The sequence below is a fragment of the Notolabrus celidotus genome, chromosome 20 (genome assembly GCF_009762535.1).
Source record: "Notolabrus celidotus isolate fNotCel1 chromosome 20, fNotCel1.pri, whole genome shotgun sequence".
NCBI classification, from domain to species: domain Eukaryota; kingdom Metazoa; phylum Chordata; class Actinopteri; order Labriformes; family Labridae; genus Notolabrus; species Notolabrus celidotus.
The window spans coordinates 27,360,645-27,379,444 of NC_048291.1; the positions used below are offsets into that span (position 1 = coordinate 27,360,645).

Consider the following 18,800-nt stretch of genomic DNA (forward strand, 5'->3'; position numbering starts at 1 on the left):
ACTTTTTGAGTCCAGTATTCTGAACGTTTACCGAAAAGTCAGCATGAGGACAGACTGAACGAGCTTCAGACGCATCATATGGAGAATCCACATCAACTCGACTGACCTGTAGAGACCATAGACTGTATGAATAATGGACGTGGTCTCTGTGACGTCACCCATCTGTTCCTGAGCGCTGTTTTGAAGCCAATTGTCGGTGGCAGCCATATTGGATATGTTGAACTCAGCTAAACTTAGTGTGACGTAAAGAGGCGGAGTTTAAGCCTCCTAGCCAACAGCTATGTGTTCCCGCCTGTCAGTCAAGTCAGTCATGTCCTTATTTGGGCAAAACTCGTAATCCTAATATCTTCTGAAATGTTGCGTTAGAAAAAAATTCACCCCCGGGCTGTCAACATGTTTATTTCTGCTGTAAAGATCGTCTTCTTTGAATGGGTGTGTATGTGGTTTCCTGTGTATCTGCAGACAGCCTCTAGTGGACGCTCAATGAACTGCAGTTTATAACACTTCCTCATGGGCTTCATATTTTAAGACCGGAGGTTGCCACTTGAGACAGAACGAGGCGCAACATTGACAAACATTAACGATACTTCACCCGGCTCTCTTACTGATCTTCCAACTGTGTAAGATGCTTGATTCTGATTGGTCTAAACCCCTTGACGACGGTTAATAACTTTCAAGCAGGTGAGAGAAGCTTTAGGTTAGCGATCTCTACAGAGAAACTTAAACCATGAGTGGTGGTGATGATAGCAGCAGGGTTCAAAGTTGAGACATTAGTTTCTTTTTAAAGGTGTGTGAACCGCAGAGCTCAGAGAAGGAGAGCTGAATGAGGACAGGTTCATGTCCAATCCACCGAAACAGGCAGAGAAGAATCCATCACCATGGAACGATCACTGACGAGGAATCACTGGAACTATTTTTGTTTGTTTAAACGGGTAATAAGTGGGATAATGTCTGATTAGCAGGAAGTTATGGGCAAAAGAATCCAGACAGGGTGAGAGAAGACCCAGACGCCCATCATCTTTGTTCTGAAGTGACTGCAGTAAGTTAACGATGGTGAGTTTAAGGAGTGTGCGAAACCAGAGCGTCCTCTAACCTAACCCTTGTGTTGAAGCATCTTTTCTGCATCAGTCTCTGAGAACCAGTATAGGCTGACCCAGCTGTGTGAAGACCAGCTGTGAGTCTGAGTCTCAGCGTTCAGCCCAGTGGGTCAGTGGGTGCATCCGTCCCTCCGCCCAGCTCTGGGGATTCAGCTCGTCAGCCCGGCTCAGCCACACATGCCTTAAGGGCGGCTGATGTGTTTTTTTTCTTCTTCTAGGGAAACCAAATGCACTTACCATCTGGTGGTGGTGACTGGGGATGTTGGCCTCCTGGAAGAAGGAGCTTAAGGCCGTCTGCAGAGAGGGAAGAGAAGAAGAAGAAGAAGATGAAGGGTGTCATCATCATCATGATTTATTCAGAGTGTAAACAACCACAGCGAGGAGCAGCTGACCCATCCCCCCCGCTCACTGAGGACAGGTCAGGTAACTCAGAGCTCAGGGTTCAAACTATCATATCCACGCTGTGATCTGAGACCGTGTCCTTGGACTGCTGAGAGGCTCCAAACACAAACACACAAACACACACTAACAGACTTTAGGTTGAAAACATTTGTTGTGTTGACTTTGAGATCTGATGTTTTGGAGGACACTGTCAGTGGCGATGCTTTCGGCTGCCTCGCTGCACAAACAAGGAAACAAGGAGACGGCTCCTCGTATTGTTTCTGTGTGTTGTGAACGAAGTCGAGGCCAGTGGAACAAAAACACACTCAGTGACCTCAGAGAGAGAAAAACAAAACGCTGATAACAGACTCAGACCAAACAAACACTCCTCTGAGTCTGACTGCAGAGTGATTCACGAGCAGGAGTGAAAACACCGAGCGTCACGTCTCAGACTCATCGGCTTCAGGTCGAGTTCACCACAGAGTGACACTCTGTACTGATGTGAGCTGCTGAAGTACAGCTGGGCGATACTGAAAAAGATGTTCTCTAGATCATTTCTTACCAGATCAGTCCATATCAATCACACACACACACACACACACACACACCTGTCCCATGAACAGCCTGTGTGTGTGACAGTCATGTTAACCAGCAGCAGGACGAGGTGCTGCTAGTAGCGGGCACTGACAGCATCTGTCTCGACCTTTATGTCGGTGTTTCTGTGACGCGGCGTGGCGTGTGTGTTTACATGTTACAGTCATGCTCAGTCTCTGGAGATACACATGTCGTAGTGTGAGATTCAGAGACAGAGAAAATCGCTGCAAGTGCAATGTTTTCTTCTTCGTCTGTTATTTAATCCAGTTAGCATTCTTCTTCTGTTATTTAATGCAGTTAGCATTATTCTTCTTCTGTTATTTCATGCAGTTAGCATTCTTCTTCTTCTGTTATTTCATGCAGTTAGCATTCTTCTTCGTCTGTTATTTAATGCAGTTAGCATTCTTCTTCTTCTGTTATTTAATGCAGTTAGCATTCTTCTTCTGTTATTTAATGCAGTTAGCATTATTCTTCTTCTGTTATTTAATGCGGTTAGCATTCTTCTTCGTCTGTTATTTAATGCAGTTAGCATTCTTCTTCTTCTGTTATTTAATAGCATTCTTCTTCATCTGTTATTTAATGCAGTTAGCATTCTTCTTCTTCTGTTATTTAATAGCATTCTTCTTCATCTGTTATTTCATGCAGTTAGCATTATTCTTCTTCTGTTATTTAATGCAGTTAGCAAACAGCTTTAAGATGCTATATAGCCACCGTCTGGCAGGAATACCGTATTACAACCAGGCACCGGTAAAAACGATGAGAAAATCGTACATTTAAAATGATAAAATATTCAAAGCAACTCTTCGTTTTTTACAAGTGAACGAATATTTGAAAATCATTGCCCTTCCCTTATATCAGTAATTATTACGATACAAATTGAATCATTATTTTATTTATTTAAGGTCAGATTTTTGCTCCTGAGTGAAAGTTGAAGAAACCAGACATGATTGGCTGTTCTAGGCCGTCTTCTTCTTCTGTCTAATGTTGGGTGGCAACTGGCGTTTAAGACACATTAGCGCCCCCTCCCTTTCCAGTGGTTGAGGGGTGTAATTACAGGTTTATCCACATCTAATTTTTATCAAACGTTTGTTATGTTTATATTGAGAAAAATTATATCACGATCATTATTATTATCAAACTATCACCCAGCCCAGGGGCGCTGGTGGCCTAGCGGTCTAGGCGCCCCACATACAGAGGCCACAGTCCTCGTCGCAGGGGTCGCCGGTTTGATTCCCAGCCCCAAAAATATAACTTAAAAAGATTTTTTATCACCCAGCCCTAAGCTGAAGTACAATGACAGTTGTCACAACACTGCTGTGGACTTTCCTGTCTGACACCGACCCTCTCTCAGAGGTCACACGCATTTAAAATCACAGTTTAGACATTGTCAGTCTTCTTGCTGATGATCTGGTTTGCTTCTGTAGATCATTAAGAAGCGTCATTGTTAATTTCAGTGCTGCTAAAGCCTCCTCACTGGAGCTTTAACCACCTGGATGAAATTAAACTCATCTTTTCCAAATGAAGCTGTTAGTCAGGAGAGTCGTCCTCACTGACTCTGTCAGATGTTTCACCTCTCTGATAAATCACTGAGTAAATATTTTCCTTGTTTTATACAAACGGAGCGAGGTCACATGCAGCTCCTCAAAATAAAGTCAACGGTCGATCCTCGCCGTGTTTCTCCCCGGACTGAAGCTCTCAGAGAGAGGGAGCTGATTTCACTGCTCAGCAAAGCCTTTGTTTCCCTTCACTGGAGGCCTCTCTCTTGCCAACACTTCAATGAATGTGCGGTTTCCTCACACCTCCTCCTCCAGCCCCCCCTTCCCCTTCCCTCCTTCCCCCCACGCTCTGCTTGTTTGACAACAGCAGCGGCGGTGCAGGAATGTGTACAACGTGACACACATTTCAAAGCTTAGAAGGTTTCTGCCGGGGCCCGAGTCCACGCCGCTCTTTGTCTGCTCGGTGTGTTTTTGAGAAGGTGAGCGTCACTCGCTGAGGTCACGCCGTTTCCCGGTGCTGTAAACAAAGTGTGAGTGTGAGGGCGAGTTTGTTTCCTCTGTAGTGACAAAACACACCGTGAGGACATGTGTGACCGTGTTTCCTGTACATGAAGGAAGTTATGAACCTTTCAACTCAGCCTGGATTAAATATCTGTTCAGAGCTTCATGTGTGGCGATAGCTTCCATATTTCAGTGAGGAGACATTGAATTAAATCTGCTGTGTTTAGTTGTGTTCATGAAAAGGGAACAGAAAGCTTCATTCAGCATCTGAGATACAAGAACCGGTCTGAGGTTTGCATGACTTCACAGCTTTCAGAAAGAGAACAGTTCCTTTTGTTCTCAGACCAAGCAGAAACCGCCGTCATCCTGTCGTCTCTTCTGAGGAAACCTTTATCAGCAAAGCCTTCCTCTTATCTCAACGGCAGTCACACCAACAATAACATGAACTCACTGGACCTCCTCCTCCTGCTTGAATCAACACACGGCGTCCTCCTTATATTCAGCGTTCATGTGGAGGACTCAGAGCCCAGCACAGAAGACGCCTCTGGCTTTCAGCTCGCCGCCAGGAGCAGAGAGGGGAGAGAAATCAGGCCACTGCTGTCACACACAGACACACAGGCTGTTTACTACGTCCACAGAGAGAGAGGACACACACACAACACACACAACACACACACTGTGCTCATGCAGCTCAGACACATTGAGGCTGAAGGTTAGACGAACAGCAGGTGAGCCAACGAGAGGAAGACGAGGAGCTCTTCTTCATTTAGACAAGTGTTGGTTCAAAGTAGGGGTGGGCGATATGAACAATAATTCATATTCAGTATTTGTTTATTATTTACAGCCCTTCTCTGTTCCTCAAACACCCTCAGGGTGTCACTGAACCGTCTCCTTGCAGACTTCCTCTTTCTCTCTGCTTCCCTGTCTGTGCTTTTAACTTCTACACCTCCTTTCTTTCTCTTTTTGACTCGTGTGAAGTCCCTACTATATGCCGCATGGCTTCAAAAGAACAGGTTTATCCAACAACATGAACACAGGAGACTTTTATTTTGAAAAACCAGTCAGCAGACCTATTTACAGCTGCTCTTTGACCAGAAGTCACGGCCACCTGCTTCTTTTAATCACCTTAGAGTTAAGACAATCAAGTCATCAGTTGTAACACACTTTCAGGGAGGCTGAAATAGAGAGGTGAAGCCGTGCGGCGCTGCTACACGCTGACGTCGAACTGAGAGTGAGAGAGCACGAGTCTACCTGAGTTTCACTATCATCGCTTTGACACGAGGAGGAGTGAGTGTGTGGCTCTGCAGGAGAGTCAGAGAAGAAGAGTCAGGGGGAACTTCTTTTACCCGCCATGGCTGCATCAGTGTTTAGGAGAGTCTATCTGTCCTGTGTGCACGAAAAACCTTATAAATACATCAATCTAACATCGTTTTAAAAGGTCGTACATCGATTGTATCCATACTAGGAAGTGATGCATTGGATTTAAGCACGGCAGACTTTACATGGATGTGTTTTCATTAGGGATGCACTGAAAGGAAAAGTCTTGGCCGAAACCAAAAATGGAAAATGATGGAACCAAGGCTGAAAACTGAAACACTGAGAGGAATTATTACGCCAGTTATTAGTACCATTGCATTTATGGCTCTGACTGTGAATTAACCTCAGTAAAATCAAGGCAAGCGGGTTCTCTGCATCCATCGCGGCCTGGATCATTCCTCATGCGCGCTGCTTTATTCCCACGTCCAAGTTATGATCTTTAAAACGCAGATCAAGTGAAGTCGCGATGAAGTGCAGAGCATCCGAATAGATCTCAGTGAATCGTGTGCTGACAGACTCTAAGAGTGTACTTTCAACCGGCAACCATGAGTCATGATACGAATCGAATCGTTGTTAAAAAGAGTCGTTACAGTCGCCGCAGATTGTGACACCAAAGTAAGATGTCTCCTCAGGTGGAAGCTGCGTGTTGTGCTCTGATGCGGTCTAAACATGGCCTCTTTGTTTCCTCACTGGTTCTGGTTTCTGAGTTTGGGTGTGGTGACGATGAAAATTAAGGAAGTTGATCCAAAGTTTAAACTGTAATCTATAAATGAAATATAGAAAAAGTGTTTAAGCTTCTAAAAATCAGAGGGAAGACTTCAGGAGACTTCTTGTTTCCAGTCATCAGGGACTCTGCTAACTGTTCAATCTCTCCTCAGGGGAGTAGTTAAAGTGTTGATGTCTGTAATATCCATAAATGTGTCTGATTATTATCTGAAATAAGAAGTCAGTCCTTCAGGCTGTGAACAGCTTGTTGAAGTCAAACTGTGAATGGAAGAAGAAGAAGAGAGTCACATCCTGACTCAGAGATTTGACTGAACAGATGTTTATCCTGAAAATACTCAGAAGAGTTTCTGTCCTCTGAGCCTTCAGCTCGTCTTTAACTTTAATCATTGAGGTCATTTCTGTTTCTGCAGGAGCTCTGACGTCAAGATTTACAGTTTGATTTATAATGACATCAAACCTTTCACTAAGTCAGTCATTTCAGCTTGTAAACACGGAGGCGCTGCCTCTTAAACAATGTTTATGTAGACAACAAACTAACTGAACCAGCCGGGTGGAAACAGGCCACACCTGAGACTCATGAAGATTCACCCTCAGAACTTAAAGTCCTTCTCTGAGGGATCTTTTCTGTCTCTCCCTCTCAGACCTCATCGTGGCCCTCACACCCCGGTTCACCGCTGCTGGCAGACGCAGCTCAGTGGAGCAATTCCAAAACTTTTGCACCTCTCAGCCCCGTGGAGCCCAAACATGTGAGAACACGGCGAGGGTTTCCAAGAGGAGAAACTGCTCTCCTGGAAACATCAAGGTCAGTGACTCACTCCTGTTTCTTTGTTCTGTTATAAAAACAGAAGAAGAGTCTCAAAACAGCAGAACAATGTAGAACAATGTTGAACAGTTACAGACTCAGCGCTGAAACCTCCACACGCTCTCTGACTCGCTACAGCTTTCAAATTCTGAGAACAAGTCCAGCACTTAGGAGTCAATCAAGCTGTCCAAACTGCCTGAGAGGGGTTCAGCTAAGCCTCCTCCTCCTCCTTCTGTTCCTCCCCCCTTTGCTCTGAATCACCTGGCCCGGCGGCAGCCTGACACTGATCGGTTGTCAGAGCAGATGGAGGAGTGGTCTGAGCAGCAGAACCATCTGGAGGCTCTGGCTTCGAGTCCTTCAGGTGTCAGTCAGCTGTTCAACAGGCTCTACATATGTCACACACACATACTCACACACACACACACACACACACACACACACCGATGCTGGGGGAGGAGGCTGGTTTGCATTTGGACAACAACAACTAAAAACAGTCCCAAACCGCGCTGGAGCTTATTTACATTTCTGATAATGTCACAACTTCTCACTCGACCTTAAGGGAGGTGAGGCGAGTTTAAACCCCGGCTGTATGTCCACATATTTTGGGGATATAAGACTGAAGTGTTATATTTACACAACAGTGCTTCAGCGAGGTGCAACCAAACTTCCATTATCTTAACTTCCTTATCTTATTAAGTTCACTAAACCCAGAAGTTAACGTCACTAAAGAGACAGATTGATGGCATTTTGAATTATCACTGGATGCTTGCTCTCACGAGGCAGATTACATATTTTAAAATCAGTGTCTGCAGACACTGCAGGCAGTCTCATCAATGGGGCTATTGTCTAGCTTTATTAGCACTCTCCCTCATGTCCTTGTGGTTATACATGTCCTCAGACACGTCATCTTTTCTGAATGACGGTGTTTCCTGTCATTAATGACAGCAGATCAAATCTTAAAGGCGTTTAAGACCAATTCTGAAATACAAATGAGTCATATTCTGAATCTATAATATAACACAATGTCTGCTTTTAGTCCTTGTATCCAATAAAAAACAACCTGAGACATGTTGCTGGTTTTTATAACCACATAATGAAGGTGGATTAATCAATGTAGTTATTTAATTGATGCTTTAATGTCTGCAGAAAAACAACAACATGATATCAGCATCAGATATCAGCTAACCAGCTCTGTAATTATTGACATCAGCTGCATCTGACTCCACCTTCAGTTTCATGTTGGCTCCAAACAAACAATTTAAACAACAACACAGAGAGGTCACACACAGACTGGGAAATACCTTCCTTTCTCACTTCCATCAGACACTGAGGTGGGATTATTTTGCAGCCTCTACAGCTTGTGTTACAGCTGCTGTCCTTCAAACCTCTATAAGCATTTAAAAGCACAAATAAAGGCATGTGTTTAAAGCACTGATGCATCCATTGTTCCTGAGGTTTATTGGTGTACACAGTGAATTGTGTCCCTCGTAAAGAGTTTGGTTGAACCTGTTCAGCAGGGGAGGGTTCAGTTTTCACTTTGTGTGCTCAAGATGAAAAGATTACAACCAAACAAACAAGCCTAGCCCAGAGTTTATGATGTGTGAGTGATGTCTGCTGTGTGATCATGAGGGCATGTTATCAGACTCACAGGAAGGCTTCAGGGGTCTGATCCACGTCAGACTCCAAGTTTGTTTTCACAGACTCCTCTGAAACCATGAAGACCATAAAGACCATACAACGAGCTGCACAAAGGCTGGGGTTCTCCTCCTAGCTGCTAGGCTAACAACATTAGCTGTGCAGTGACACAGTGGATTCCTGAGGAGGATGTAAACAAACGTCCATTGAGAGCAGAACCACGTCCTCACCCTGCTAGCTTTAGCTCCTGTTAGCTTGTTAGCAGCGCATGGTCCAGAGACAGGACGGTAAATACTCCAGTAAACGGGATTACCTCCTTCATTTAAACTCAGATTGAGGATTAACCATCCAGACACAAAGAGGAACCCTTCATGTGCTCACTGGAGGATCGTCCCAGCGGTGACACTCACCTCAAACTGCCAGTGGGCCGCCTGGAGGAGCTGCTTCGCCTGATCCGCGGCGCAGCCTGCCGTCAAAACAAACTGGTTGATCATGACTTGATGTCTGAGCTCGTCCATATTCACCGACATGTCCGCGTGCCAAACTCTCTCTTTAAAGCGAAAACAAACAGAAGATAAATAAAATGAAGCTGGATCGACTCCTCGGAACCTTCAAACCCCGTCCTTCCTTCCTTCCTTCCTCCCTGCCTGTCTGTCTCCCTCCGCTGAGTCTCCGTCCGCTGAACAGCAACAACAATATTTTCATGTCGTCATCACTAACAACAAAGAGGACGGCGCTCCTGATTGGACGCCGCAGAGCCAGATAGTACTAGGAGCGCGCTGATTGGCTGTCACAGAGAAGTGTTTAAATTCACATGGGGTGCTTGGTTTAGTTTTCGATCACACTTCCGATGGGCGGAGTCGAGTAGAAACACAATGACTGATAACCTCCCCGCCCGCTGCGGTTATGCTGCAGAGGTGTACACGCGCTTTTCAAGATGTCCGTTACACTGACGTAATGCGTGAATCCATAGAGCTGATTGGCTGAGCCGTTTGGCAGGTAAAGGAACTAAACACAAAGTAAACATTAAGATGTTTATATAAGATATAGCTTATTGTTCATTTCTTATTATTTACTTCTGAGTCAAAATATTTTTATACATTTATTTGATATACTATACGTATTAATTTATTTTTTAAATTATTATTTACACATTTTCAAAAAGTGTTAAATATATATATAATTATTTTGTCACTTTAAATCATTTTTCAACTAAATTCCTGTTCATGTGTTTTTTTTATTTATTTATTGATCTTTTATTTAATTCATTCAATTAATTTAAGTTATTCATTTTTATTTCATGTCACATGTCTGAGTCCTTGTTTGATTGTTTTTGTTTTGCCTTGTTAATATATTCAAAAAGTTAATGATAAAATATAAAAATATATATATATAAATATAAAGTGAAAAAAACTGAGATTTCATATAATACTACATTATTCTGTCTTCTGTACATACTTTTATTAGCATAATTTTCATTGTATTAGTATTTATATCTTGTTAATTACCTCTTCTATTATTATTATTATTATTTGATATTCTTAATTTTTGTGTATAGGAGCAACTTTAATGACTGAATCTCCCCCCGGTATAAATAAAGTATTTCTGATTCTGATTCTGAAATCTCTGTGATATTTCTGTCTGTTCGTCCTATCCAATAAAAAAAAAATAGGGAAAAAAGATAAAGCAGTCCTGGAAAATAAATTATAAGAGAAGCCAGCTGATTTAGACAGATTATATCAACTTAGTCCAGAGTGTATCCCACCTTTTGCCCAATAACGCCTGGGATAGACTCCAGGGATGACCCTGAATGGGATAAGCAGTAAGGATAATTGATTCATAGATTGATGGATGGATGGATTGGCTTTTCATGAAGGAAAATATCTTCTTTCACACCTTTATCAAGCACTCACTCGTCTGTTCCCACCATCATATGGTATGTGGCGCCCCCATCTGTCCAAGAGCAAGCATTACTGCCTGAAACACAAGGACAGTGAGATGAGTTGCCACTTTTAAAATGTCACATTCACAAATCCAGAATGAATCAATCATGCAACAACATTTTTTTCTAATGCACAGACATTAAAAAAATGTGTCTGCAGGAGGAGATGAAGTGGTCTCTCAGGTGTCTTAAGGTGGATCAATCACTGAAATCCACCTAATAGAGACAGACCTGAAAGACGTCAAAGAAGGGATGAAAAGTGGAGACAGTTTGATGGTCAGAGGATTTGTTTCTTCCGGTCTGCAGGTTTGTTTGTGCTAAAAAAGAGGACTCAGTGCAGAAGTGCAGGAAGACTGCAGTTCCTGGAGATTCCACTGGAGGCCGGCTTCAGAACCAAAGAAACCCTGTTAGGCCCTGTGTCCACGTTGGGCTTCATAACACCTATTCAGACATCACTGAGACTTCATCCATGTGTTTTACAGCCTGAGCTTTATAAACCACATTAGTCTGCTTAAAGTGTTTGTATTGCATTGATGAGTGAGTGTGTGAGTGAGTGTGTGCTTGTGTGTGTGTACCCTCCACTCTCTCTCTCTCTCTCTCTCTCTCTCTCTCTCTCTCTCTCTGTCTGTCAGACAGTCAAGGTATTCCTCTCCACCTCCCGTCAGACCTGACTCGACCCTGCTCTCTGTGAGGTTACCATGCTTGACTGCTCCCTCTGTGACCTTTGACCTCTGATGGAGCTGGAGTGATAAGACGATGGAGGGGGAGGAGGAGGGGAGGGGTGGGCGGCGGTCTGAGGATGCTTCCATGAACATGAATGGAGGAGTCGTTTCGGTCTGGAGCGCCGAGGCCGATGACACAAAGATATCAGAAGAACTTGACCCAGAGAAGTTCAACCTAGAAGTTCAAAGGTCAAATCAGAGATTCAAAAGTTTGCTTTTGATGATGTTAAAGATTTGTTTGCTCTGTACACACATCAGTGTTTTGGAAGTCTGTGAGACTAAGAACATGTGAACATCCTGCTTATCACTGCATGCACTGACACCTCCAACACAGAGATGTTTTAACCTCATTGAGTTTTCTTAAAGTGACACCAGAGGATGCAAAGAGTATCTCACACACACGCCATCTCCACCAGAGCAATCCACACACCTTCAACCAAACAAACAAAGTGTGTGTCCAAACTCAGAGAAGTGTCTGTGCTCCCTTTACTCCGTCAGAGCAGCATCAGTCTGCTGAGTGTTGTCAGGAGCAGACTGTACTTTGAGGAGTCATGAGGACTGCAGAGATGAGACGGCCTTTTCTTTATTGCTTTACTGTCGTCTTTGTGAGGCCCCTCAGGAAACCAGTCAGCCAGCTAATGTAACGTCCAAGGGGCTGAACCTTTTTTTGTTTTGCTCTTTCTGTTCCTCCCTGTCTTATGAAGAAGAGTACATTCCTACACACACATACACACACACACACACACACACACACACACAAGAGGAGTAGGTTTGGTTTAAAAGTTTAAGAGGCAGGTGAGGTAAGGACGGGTTTAGGTTAATCCCAGCATTTTAGATTAGAATTATTAAACAAATAATCTCAAATAAATCAACATACACCTGGAATAATTTATTTTCTGACACTATTGAAGTTACATTAAAGCTTATGTATTAAACACAAACACATGACTGAGGGTGGTCAGGCCATGGCCAACCCCTGGCTCCGCCCCTTTAAAGTTTGTCATGCTTTGGTGACAAATTATGAGATAAATAACAGGTGCCTTAACACCTGAGGTTTATGGAAGCATCATGAATTTAGCTACATTCATAAAAATAAAATAAAAATAATTATTAATAATGAATAAATAATAATAGTAATAAGATAATAATAATAAAATAATAATAAGTTAATTTCAAACAAATACAAGACCAGAAAAACAACAACCACACAATAATTAGGACACCTTAAAACGAAGTTATGCACCAGCAATCATCACCTCTCATTTCTTACATTTATTGTGTTTCAAATGTATAATAACCAGAAATAGATGGAGTCCACAGTTTGCCCAGAGTCCACGGTTGTCCCCTGGTGAGTCCCCGGGCCTCAGTTTGGGAACCCTCTGCAGCAGTCACAGTTGACGTGAGGGTGATTAAAAATGAAGCGCTATAGAAACCAGCAGGCCAATGAAGGCGCAGGGAGCTGTTTACAAGGGGGGTGTACCGTTTCTATGGTTGCTGGACAAACCTCCTGCAACCAGGTATTAAACTGCCTCCCCGACGGATCCTGCAGCCCGCTATAACACCCGTTATAAAGACCTCCACGGATGAGAAGAGGCGGCCAGCGCAGCGCCAAACTCTCAGTCCACAGGAATTTCTCTTTTTCCTTCTTTCACTCTCGAGCTGGAGACAGGTGCGCTCAGAGCTGCTGCACGGTCAGAGCTCCAGCAGGATTTTAAAGGTCTCTCTTCTCAACATTTCAGCTGACTGAGGGTAAGTTTGTTTCTGTTCTTTCTCTACTTCATCATTTATCCTCTGAATGTTTCACACCTGATCCCTGCTTCAGAAGGCCTTAAATACCCACGTCTGGGGATCCATTCCTCTGAGTTTAGTCAACTTTTAAAAACACATTAATTACCCATTATGCATAATTTATATTATTCTACACAATACTTAAAATGACTGTTATTTCAAATGTAAAATGATCCACACTTTGGGGTTTTCAATTTGAAATTCTTCCTCCTCTGAATCCCGTTTCAGTCTTTTTTTGATCATTTTCTTCAAAGTTGAAAAATCATGTTTTATCTAAATTACCATAATGATATCTCATAAAGTCTCTGTTTATATTTAACTTTCCTGTAATTATTTAAAACATTAAAGTCGGTTAAAAACAACCTTCAGGTGTGTGAAGCCGCGCGCTCTTCTTACGCGCAGCGTCAAGTGCGTAACGGAGTTTTCGGGAATGTTCTCTGACACAGAAACAAAGGATTGCTGCACATCAAGGCAGGGGGTTTAAACATTCAGAATATTCTTCACTTTTAGTTTCTACATTGTTTCATTAAATCCAAGTGACAGACCAGCCTTGAGTTTCAGTCTGGATCTGGATCTTTACGCACACAGAGGCTTTGTGTTCAAATAGGACCGGCATTGTCCTGCAGTCTCGCACTTTGATGAAGTTGGGTGTATATTTTCGACCCTGTCAGGTGGTGTTGGCGAGAGGAGGAGGAGAAGGAGCTGGGTGACAAAGAGGAGAGAAGTGTTTGTGAGAGTCATGTTGTCACTGAGCTGTGCCGACCCGTGGCCTGAAGGCTCGGTGGGTCTGGAGGAGGAGGTGGTGACCGCCGCTGCCCAGGCTGAGGAGCGGGACAGCGCCAACAACACCAGCAGCACCGGCAGCTGCTGCAGCAGCTCCGTCAACCTGGACGACAGCCTGACCAGCCTGCAGTGGCTGCAGGAGTTCTCCATCCTCGGTGCCAACGTGCCGCATCAGGCCCACCACCAGCCGCACCTGTTCGGCCAGCAGCCGCACGGCTCCGACGCCCCGGCCTCCCCTCTAGCCGGGGACCCCGCCTCCATGGGGATGCCCCTGACCCCAGGGAAGCCTACAGCTGCGGCCTACAGCAGGATGCAGAGCCTCCCCAGCATCGTGGCGCACGGGCACTGTCCCGATGAGGTGGACTACAAGACGAACCCGCACATCAAGCCCCCCTACTCCTACGCCACGCTCATCTGCATGGCCATGCAGGCCAGCAAGAAGACCAAGATCACTCTGTCCTGCATCTACAAGTGGATCACAGACAACTTCTGCTTCTACCGGCACGCTGATCCCACCTGGCAGGTAAGAGACCACACACAGACACACAACCAGACAAATTACCTCACACACAGCTCACAATACACTGTTACAAAAGGACGCCTCATCTCCAACACACTCCCCATTGTTTGAAAAAGAGTGTTTGTCAGCTCTGCTCTCTGCTCTGAGGTCAAATCACAGCTGGGAGCAGGACTTTTTTCAAGACCAGAAAAGAAAAAATCCAGCCCACTGAGAGTCCTGGGCACTATGCCACACTCTGAGGGAGTATTATTGACTTGGCTGTGAGGGTAATTCATAACTCCAGCAACACTAAGTGGCACAAAGCAGTGCAGAACACAAGATTAAAACAATAAATTCACTTAATAAGAGGAAAAAGAAGTATGCTCAGAGCACCTAAAGCCAGCTCCTGTCATCTTTGCTCCTTCTGCAGTATTTCCTTCTTTTTTTAAAGGCTGGTTCTTCTCTGTGAAACTCCTCAGACTTCATACCTCATTGGTTTTTCTGCTTCAGCAAAACTTGTGATGTCGTGGAGGCAGATTGCCGCTCGGAGGGGCAGGAATTTTCAAGAAAAGTTTAATTTTGCCGGATAAATGATTGATGGAGCTGTTAGCTGTACTCCCGTGTTTCAGCGACCAGCGTTCTGTTATTGTAAGGCAGTGCATGGGGCAGATAATCTTTAACAAAGGTCATGAGGTTACCGCTCTATTTAGAGTCTGGGGAAGGGGGGGTGTGAAGTTTAATGAATGAATGCAGAGGCACACAGAGCATCAGTGTGATGTATGGGTGCATGTGCTCCCCCTGCCTCTCATCAGGCTGATGTACAGTTGGTTGGAACGCTAGGATTGGAGGGATCCCCATGTTCAAAATAAACTGCAACATAAAGAAATGCAAAATTATAAAAACAATATGACTCGAGATATGCTCCTGCAGCTCCTCAGATGATACAACGAGCACAGGCGGCTTCATCTGCATCCTGAATGAGCCGCAATTCTTTTGCTCAAAAGTGCAACTGTTTTCCTTTTGACTTTCAAGGCTTCGTGCCAACAAACTGCATTGTTTATGTATTATGTACAAAGTCTGCAGCCTCAATATAAATAATTAATCCTCCAACCAGCCTCACAGCACAAGTAAAACCATTGTTTACCTTTGGAAGGAGCAGAAGCCAGCTGATTCATCTCATTTACAGTATATGCACAGAGTCATGCTGAGAAAGCTCATAGCATGTTTATCCTGAAGTACTAGATCCTGCAGGGTTTCTTCCAGAATAAGTTTGAGTTTGTTTGAAAGCATCATATAAATATGTTTCTCTCTCCTCAGAACTCCATCCGTCACAACCTGTCGCTCAACAAGTGCTTCATCAAAGTGCCGCGGCAGAAAGACGAGCCAGGCAAAGGTGGCTTCTGGAAGATCGACCCGCAGTACGCTGAGCGCCTCCTGAGCGGCGCTTACAAGAAGAGGCGGATGCCCCCGGTTCAGATCAACCCGGCCTTTCAGAACAGGCTCAGGGTCAACCTCCAGCCGCAGTCCAGAGGCCTCTTCAGCCACACAGGAGGTTTAAACAGCCTGTCCATGAACCCAGAGTCCAGCAGGCTCCTTCAGGAGTTCGAGGAGGCGACCGGTGCCGACCAGAACTGGGATCCTCATCTGGCTGAGGGGACGATGCTGGGCTCCTGGCCCACCGTCAGAGGAAGGAGCGGGCTGAAGAGGAAGCAGGCTCAAGGCTTCAGGAACGGCGCCAAAGCCCTGCGACGTTCCAGCTCCCCTCTGCTCTCCACGGACGACCCGAAAGAGCTCGGACCTCTGAAGGGGGACTTCGACTGGGACGCCCTGCTGGACTCGGCCCTTAATGGGGAACTCAGTTTAGACGGTGGAGACTCGCTGAGCCCCATCATCAAAGAGGAGGACCTGAGCATCCGGGGGACCCACATGTCTCCTATCGAACCCCCTGCAGGTGGAGCAGACATCCACGTGTTGGTGGAGACCCAGAGGAACAATGACGTCACAAACTTTGATGAGGAGACCTTCCTCGCCACGGCGTTCCTGGAGAGCCCCTGGCCTGAGGAAGAGGAGCAAGGCCGCAATGACTTACTTTGTAGCTCTGCAGTCAACCTGGACCAACTGTTTGACCTCGGAGACTCACTCGGGGGAGATCCAAGCACCCGGATTGACACCCTGCTCTGAGGAAGTGTTGCTTCCAGGACTTCTTCCACACTAAAGACTCGCGGTTACCCAACAGGGGAATAACAGACTGCTTTTTTACACTCAAGTAACATTTATCATCTCAAGATGTTCAAGTGTTTTTAGAATGACATGTTTATGCAGGATGTTCATCCTCAATGCAGACTGGAACATGATGCCACAGCAGGAACTCAGATTTAGGGCATCACTAACTCGTCCCAACCAAGAACATGCTCACACTAATGGACAACATTAGCTTCCTGTGCTTCTGTGTCCTCTGAACAGGGAGTGAACTGAGGAGTTTGTTGCAGATTATTAGTGTTGAGGAGCTGGATGCAGTACTACAATGCCACTCAGCCCTGCAGAGAGCTCGTCTGTGCAAACACAGGACCGCAGCACGAATAAGAAGAGACAACACGGTCTCTGTTTACATCGTATCGAGTGTGTTCATGTGTACGTAGAGCTGAAGGCATCTGATCCACATAGTGATGAAAGAAGCATCATTCAGAACCAGGCGATGATCATTAGAGGTGCGTTCTGTTAGCCGGGATGAAGGATTTATAAATATGACTGTATATATCGTGACAGCAGCACTAAGAGAAAGATTAATGAGTATGTGCCAAATGACGTTTGGTGTAGACGTGATTTTCTGAACATTTTTTGGATTCTTGTTTTTTGGTTTTGGGTTTTTTTGTACTAACTGTTCTCTTTATGCATTTTACAAAATGACTTAGTTGCAGTTTAATAGCTCAAATGTGATTATGCAGCGTGTGTATGGAGACGTTTCTGCTTCATGTCAGACTGAGATATCCTCTGAAGTACTTAAAACATTTCTGTGATGCAGCAGTGGAGGTCACAGGAGTTCAACGTACATGAAACACCTGGAGGCGAGTTTCTCCAACAAAGATCCAGTAAGACCTCAAAGTGGTGACTTTATAAAGCGCCTCGTAAATGAATACCTGACCTTCTCCGTGCCAAGAACAACACTTGGAACTCGACAGTGTTTTTAATCACAAAGAGGAAACGTCTGTGTTAGGAGCTGCATCAACAAAACACCAAATCCCTCCACACACACACACACACACACACACACACACACACTGAAGCGCTGCAGTTTCTCCTCCTGTCCTCCTGTAAATGTGTGAAAGTGCAATCATTGTACAGTGATACCTGTTGTATATGACATCAGCTGTAGAAGTGTGTCCATGCTGTTTACAGTGGAGAGGTCTCCCTCTGTTGTGTTCTTGGAGGTGTGAACTCACTCCTCCAGGACAAAGGGTTCCTCTGAAGGACCAAGAAACCTGGACCGTGATTGTGTATTAGCTCTTCTTAGATGAAATAACACTTTTAAACAGTAGTTGAGTTTTCATGTGACCTCATGATTGGGTTTGTAAAGTCAGAGAAAGTGTCTGGACTCATTTCCTGTTTTTATTTCTTTTTCACAAATAAAGAAAAATGAGATTTATGACAACTTGTTTTATTCATTCACAGACTTTAGAGGTGATATAGTTTGATATTCATTCAGTGAATTCCTTTCCCCAGAGGATGAACCCTTTTGAGTTTGGTGATCCTCTGAGTTAAAAACATTCTTGGTTTGGAACACAAATTTGAGTTGTTTCTTTCTTTTTCAGCCTTTAGTGCCTTAATTCCTGAGATGATTTTAGGGAGAAACATACAAAAGAATGGCCGCCAATTGGAACTGAACCTGGGCCACCTGCTTGAGTACCAACGCCTCCTTACATGGGGCGCAAACTTCACCACTAAACCAAACTGGCGCCGCAATTTTAGATGGATTTCATGAAACTTGACGAAGACATTGGTACCCAAAATCTTTCTCTTATCATTCAGTGAAATATTCATCAAATTTGGATTAAGTTGTCCTCACTCTTAGCGTTGAGATTCATGGTGCCCAGAGGATATCTTGTATACGTGATGGGATCCTTTGACTTCTCGCTGCACCACCATACGACCTGAATCCAGAGTAATCCTGAGACTTATCACTAATTTATTTTGAAAGACTGAATTAAATTCCTGAGCTGGCATTCATGCTCCTCAGATGATGCATTATAAAGACTTCAGTAATCTTGTTTTGTTTCTCTAATCCCATGATAACAGGATTAACATGTTTGATTGAAACAACTTAACATTTCGATGGATTCCCATAGCATTAGCACAGATATTCATGCTCCCCAGAGGATGAACCTCCAGATTTCCACTTTCCACCACCAAGAGAGAGAGTGGGAATAACAGTTTAGGAGGAAATATTTTTATATTTCAACAGGTCTTGGGTTTTGTTGGGTTAAGGGAACACTGGTGGTTCCCTGAGGATGAACCCCCTG

General features: G+C 44.4%; 2 protein-coding genes and 1 long non-coding RNA gene across 3 annotated transcripts in view; 2 read left to right on the top strand and 1 right to left on the bottom strand.

Annotated features, from left to right (window-relative positions):
* The window catches only part of ubald2 (UBA-like domain containing 2), a 15,260-nt gene extending 5,970 nt beyond the window's left edge, over window positions 1-9,290 (bottom strand). Inside the window, exons 1-2 of the mRNA XM_034712308.1 lie at window positions 8,960-9,290; window positions 1,335-1,391 (exon numbers count right to left, since the gene is read on the bottom strand). Coding sequence (XP_034568199.1) covers window positions 1,335-1,391; window positions 8,960-9,079 — 177 coding nt within the window. The 5' untranslated portion in view covers window positions 9,080-9,290. The remainder of the gene's footprint in view (window positions 1-1,334; window positions 1,392-8,959) is intronic.
* On the top strand, window positions 991-11,002 carry LOC117832977. Its single transcript, XR_004635296.1, has 4 exons — window positions 991-1,053; window positions 1,316-1,515; window positions 6,754-6,914; window positions 10,798-11,002. It is a non-coding gene; the product is annotated as an uncharacterized LOC117832977 (long non-coding RNA).
* Window positions 11,003-12,492: 1,490 nt separating this feature from the next.
* foxj1a (forkhead box J1a) lies at window positions 12,493-17,932 on the top strand. The gene is made up of 3 exons (XM_034712307.1): window positions 12,493-12,962; window positions 13,673-14,307; window positions 15,601-17,932. The coding sequence occupies exons 2-3, from the start codon at window positions 13,741-13,743 to the stop codon at window positions 16,462-16,464; spliced, it is 1,431 nt and encodes a 476-aa protein (XP_034568198.1). The 5' UTR covers window positions 12,493-12,962; window positions 13,673-13,740; the 3' UTR covers window positions 16,465-17,932.
* Window positions 17,933-18,800: the final 868 nt, after the last annotated feature.

What these genes read in the sequence shown, in the direction of transcription:
- foxj1a (XM_034712307.1), top strand. Translation starts at nt 13,741, where the DNA reads ATGTTGTCACTGAGCTGTGCCGACCCGTGGCCTGAAGGCTCGGTGGGT. An exon ending in ACGCTGATCCCACCTGGCAG is followed by an intron (nt 14,308 to 15,600) that starts GTAAGAGACCAC and finishes CTCTCTCCTCAG; the next exon opens with AACTCCATCCGTCACAACCT.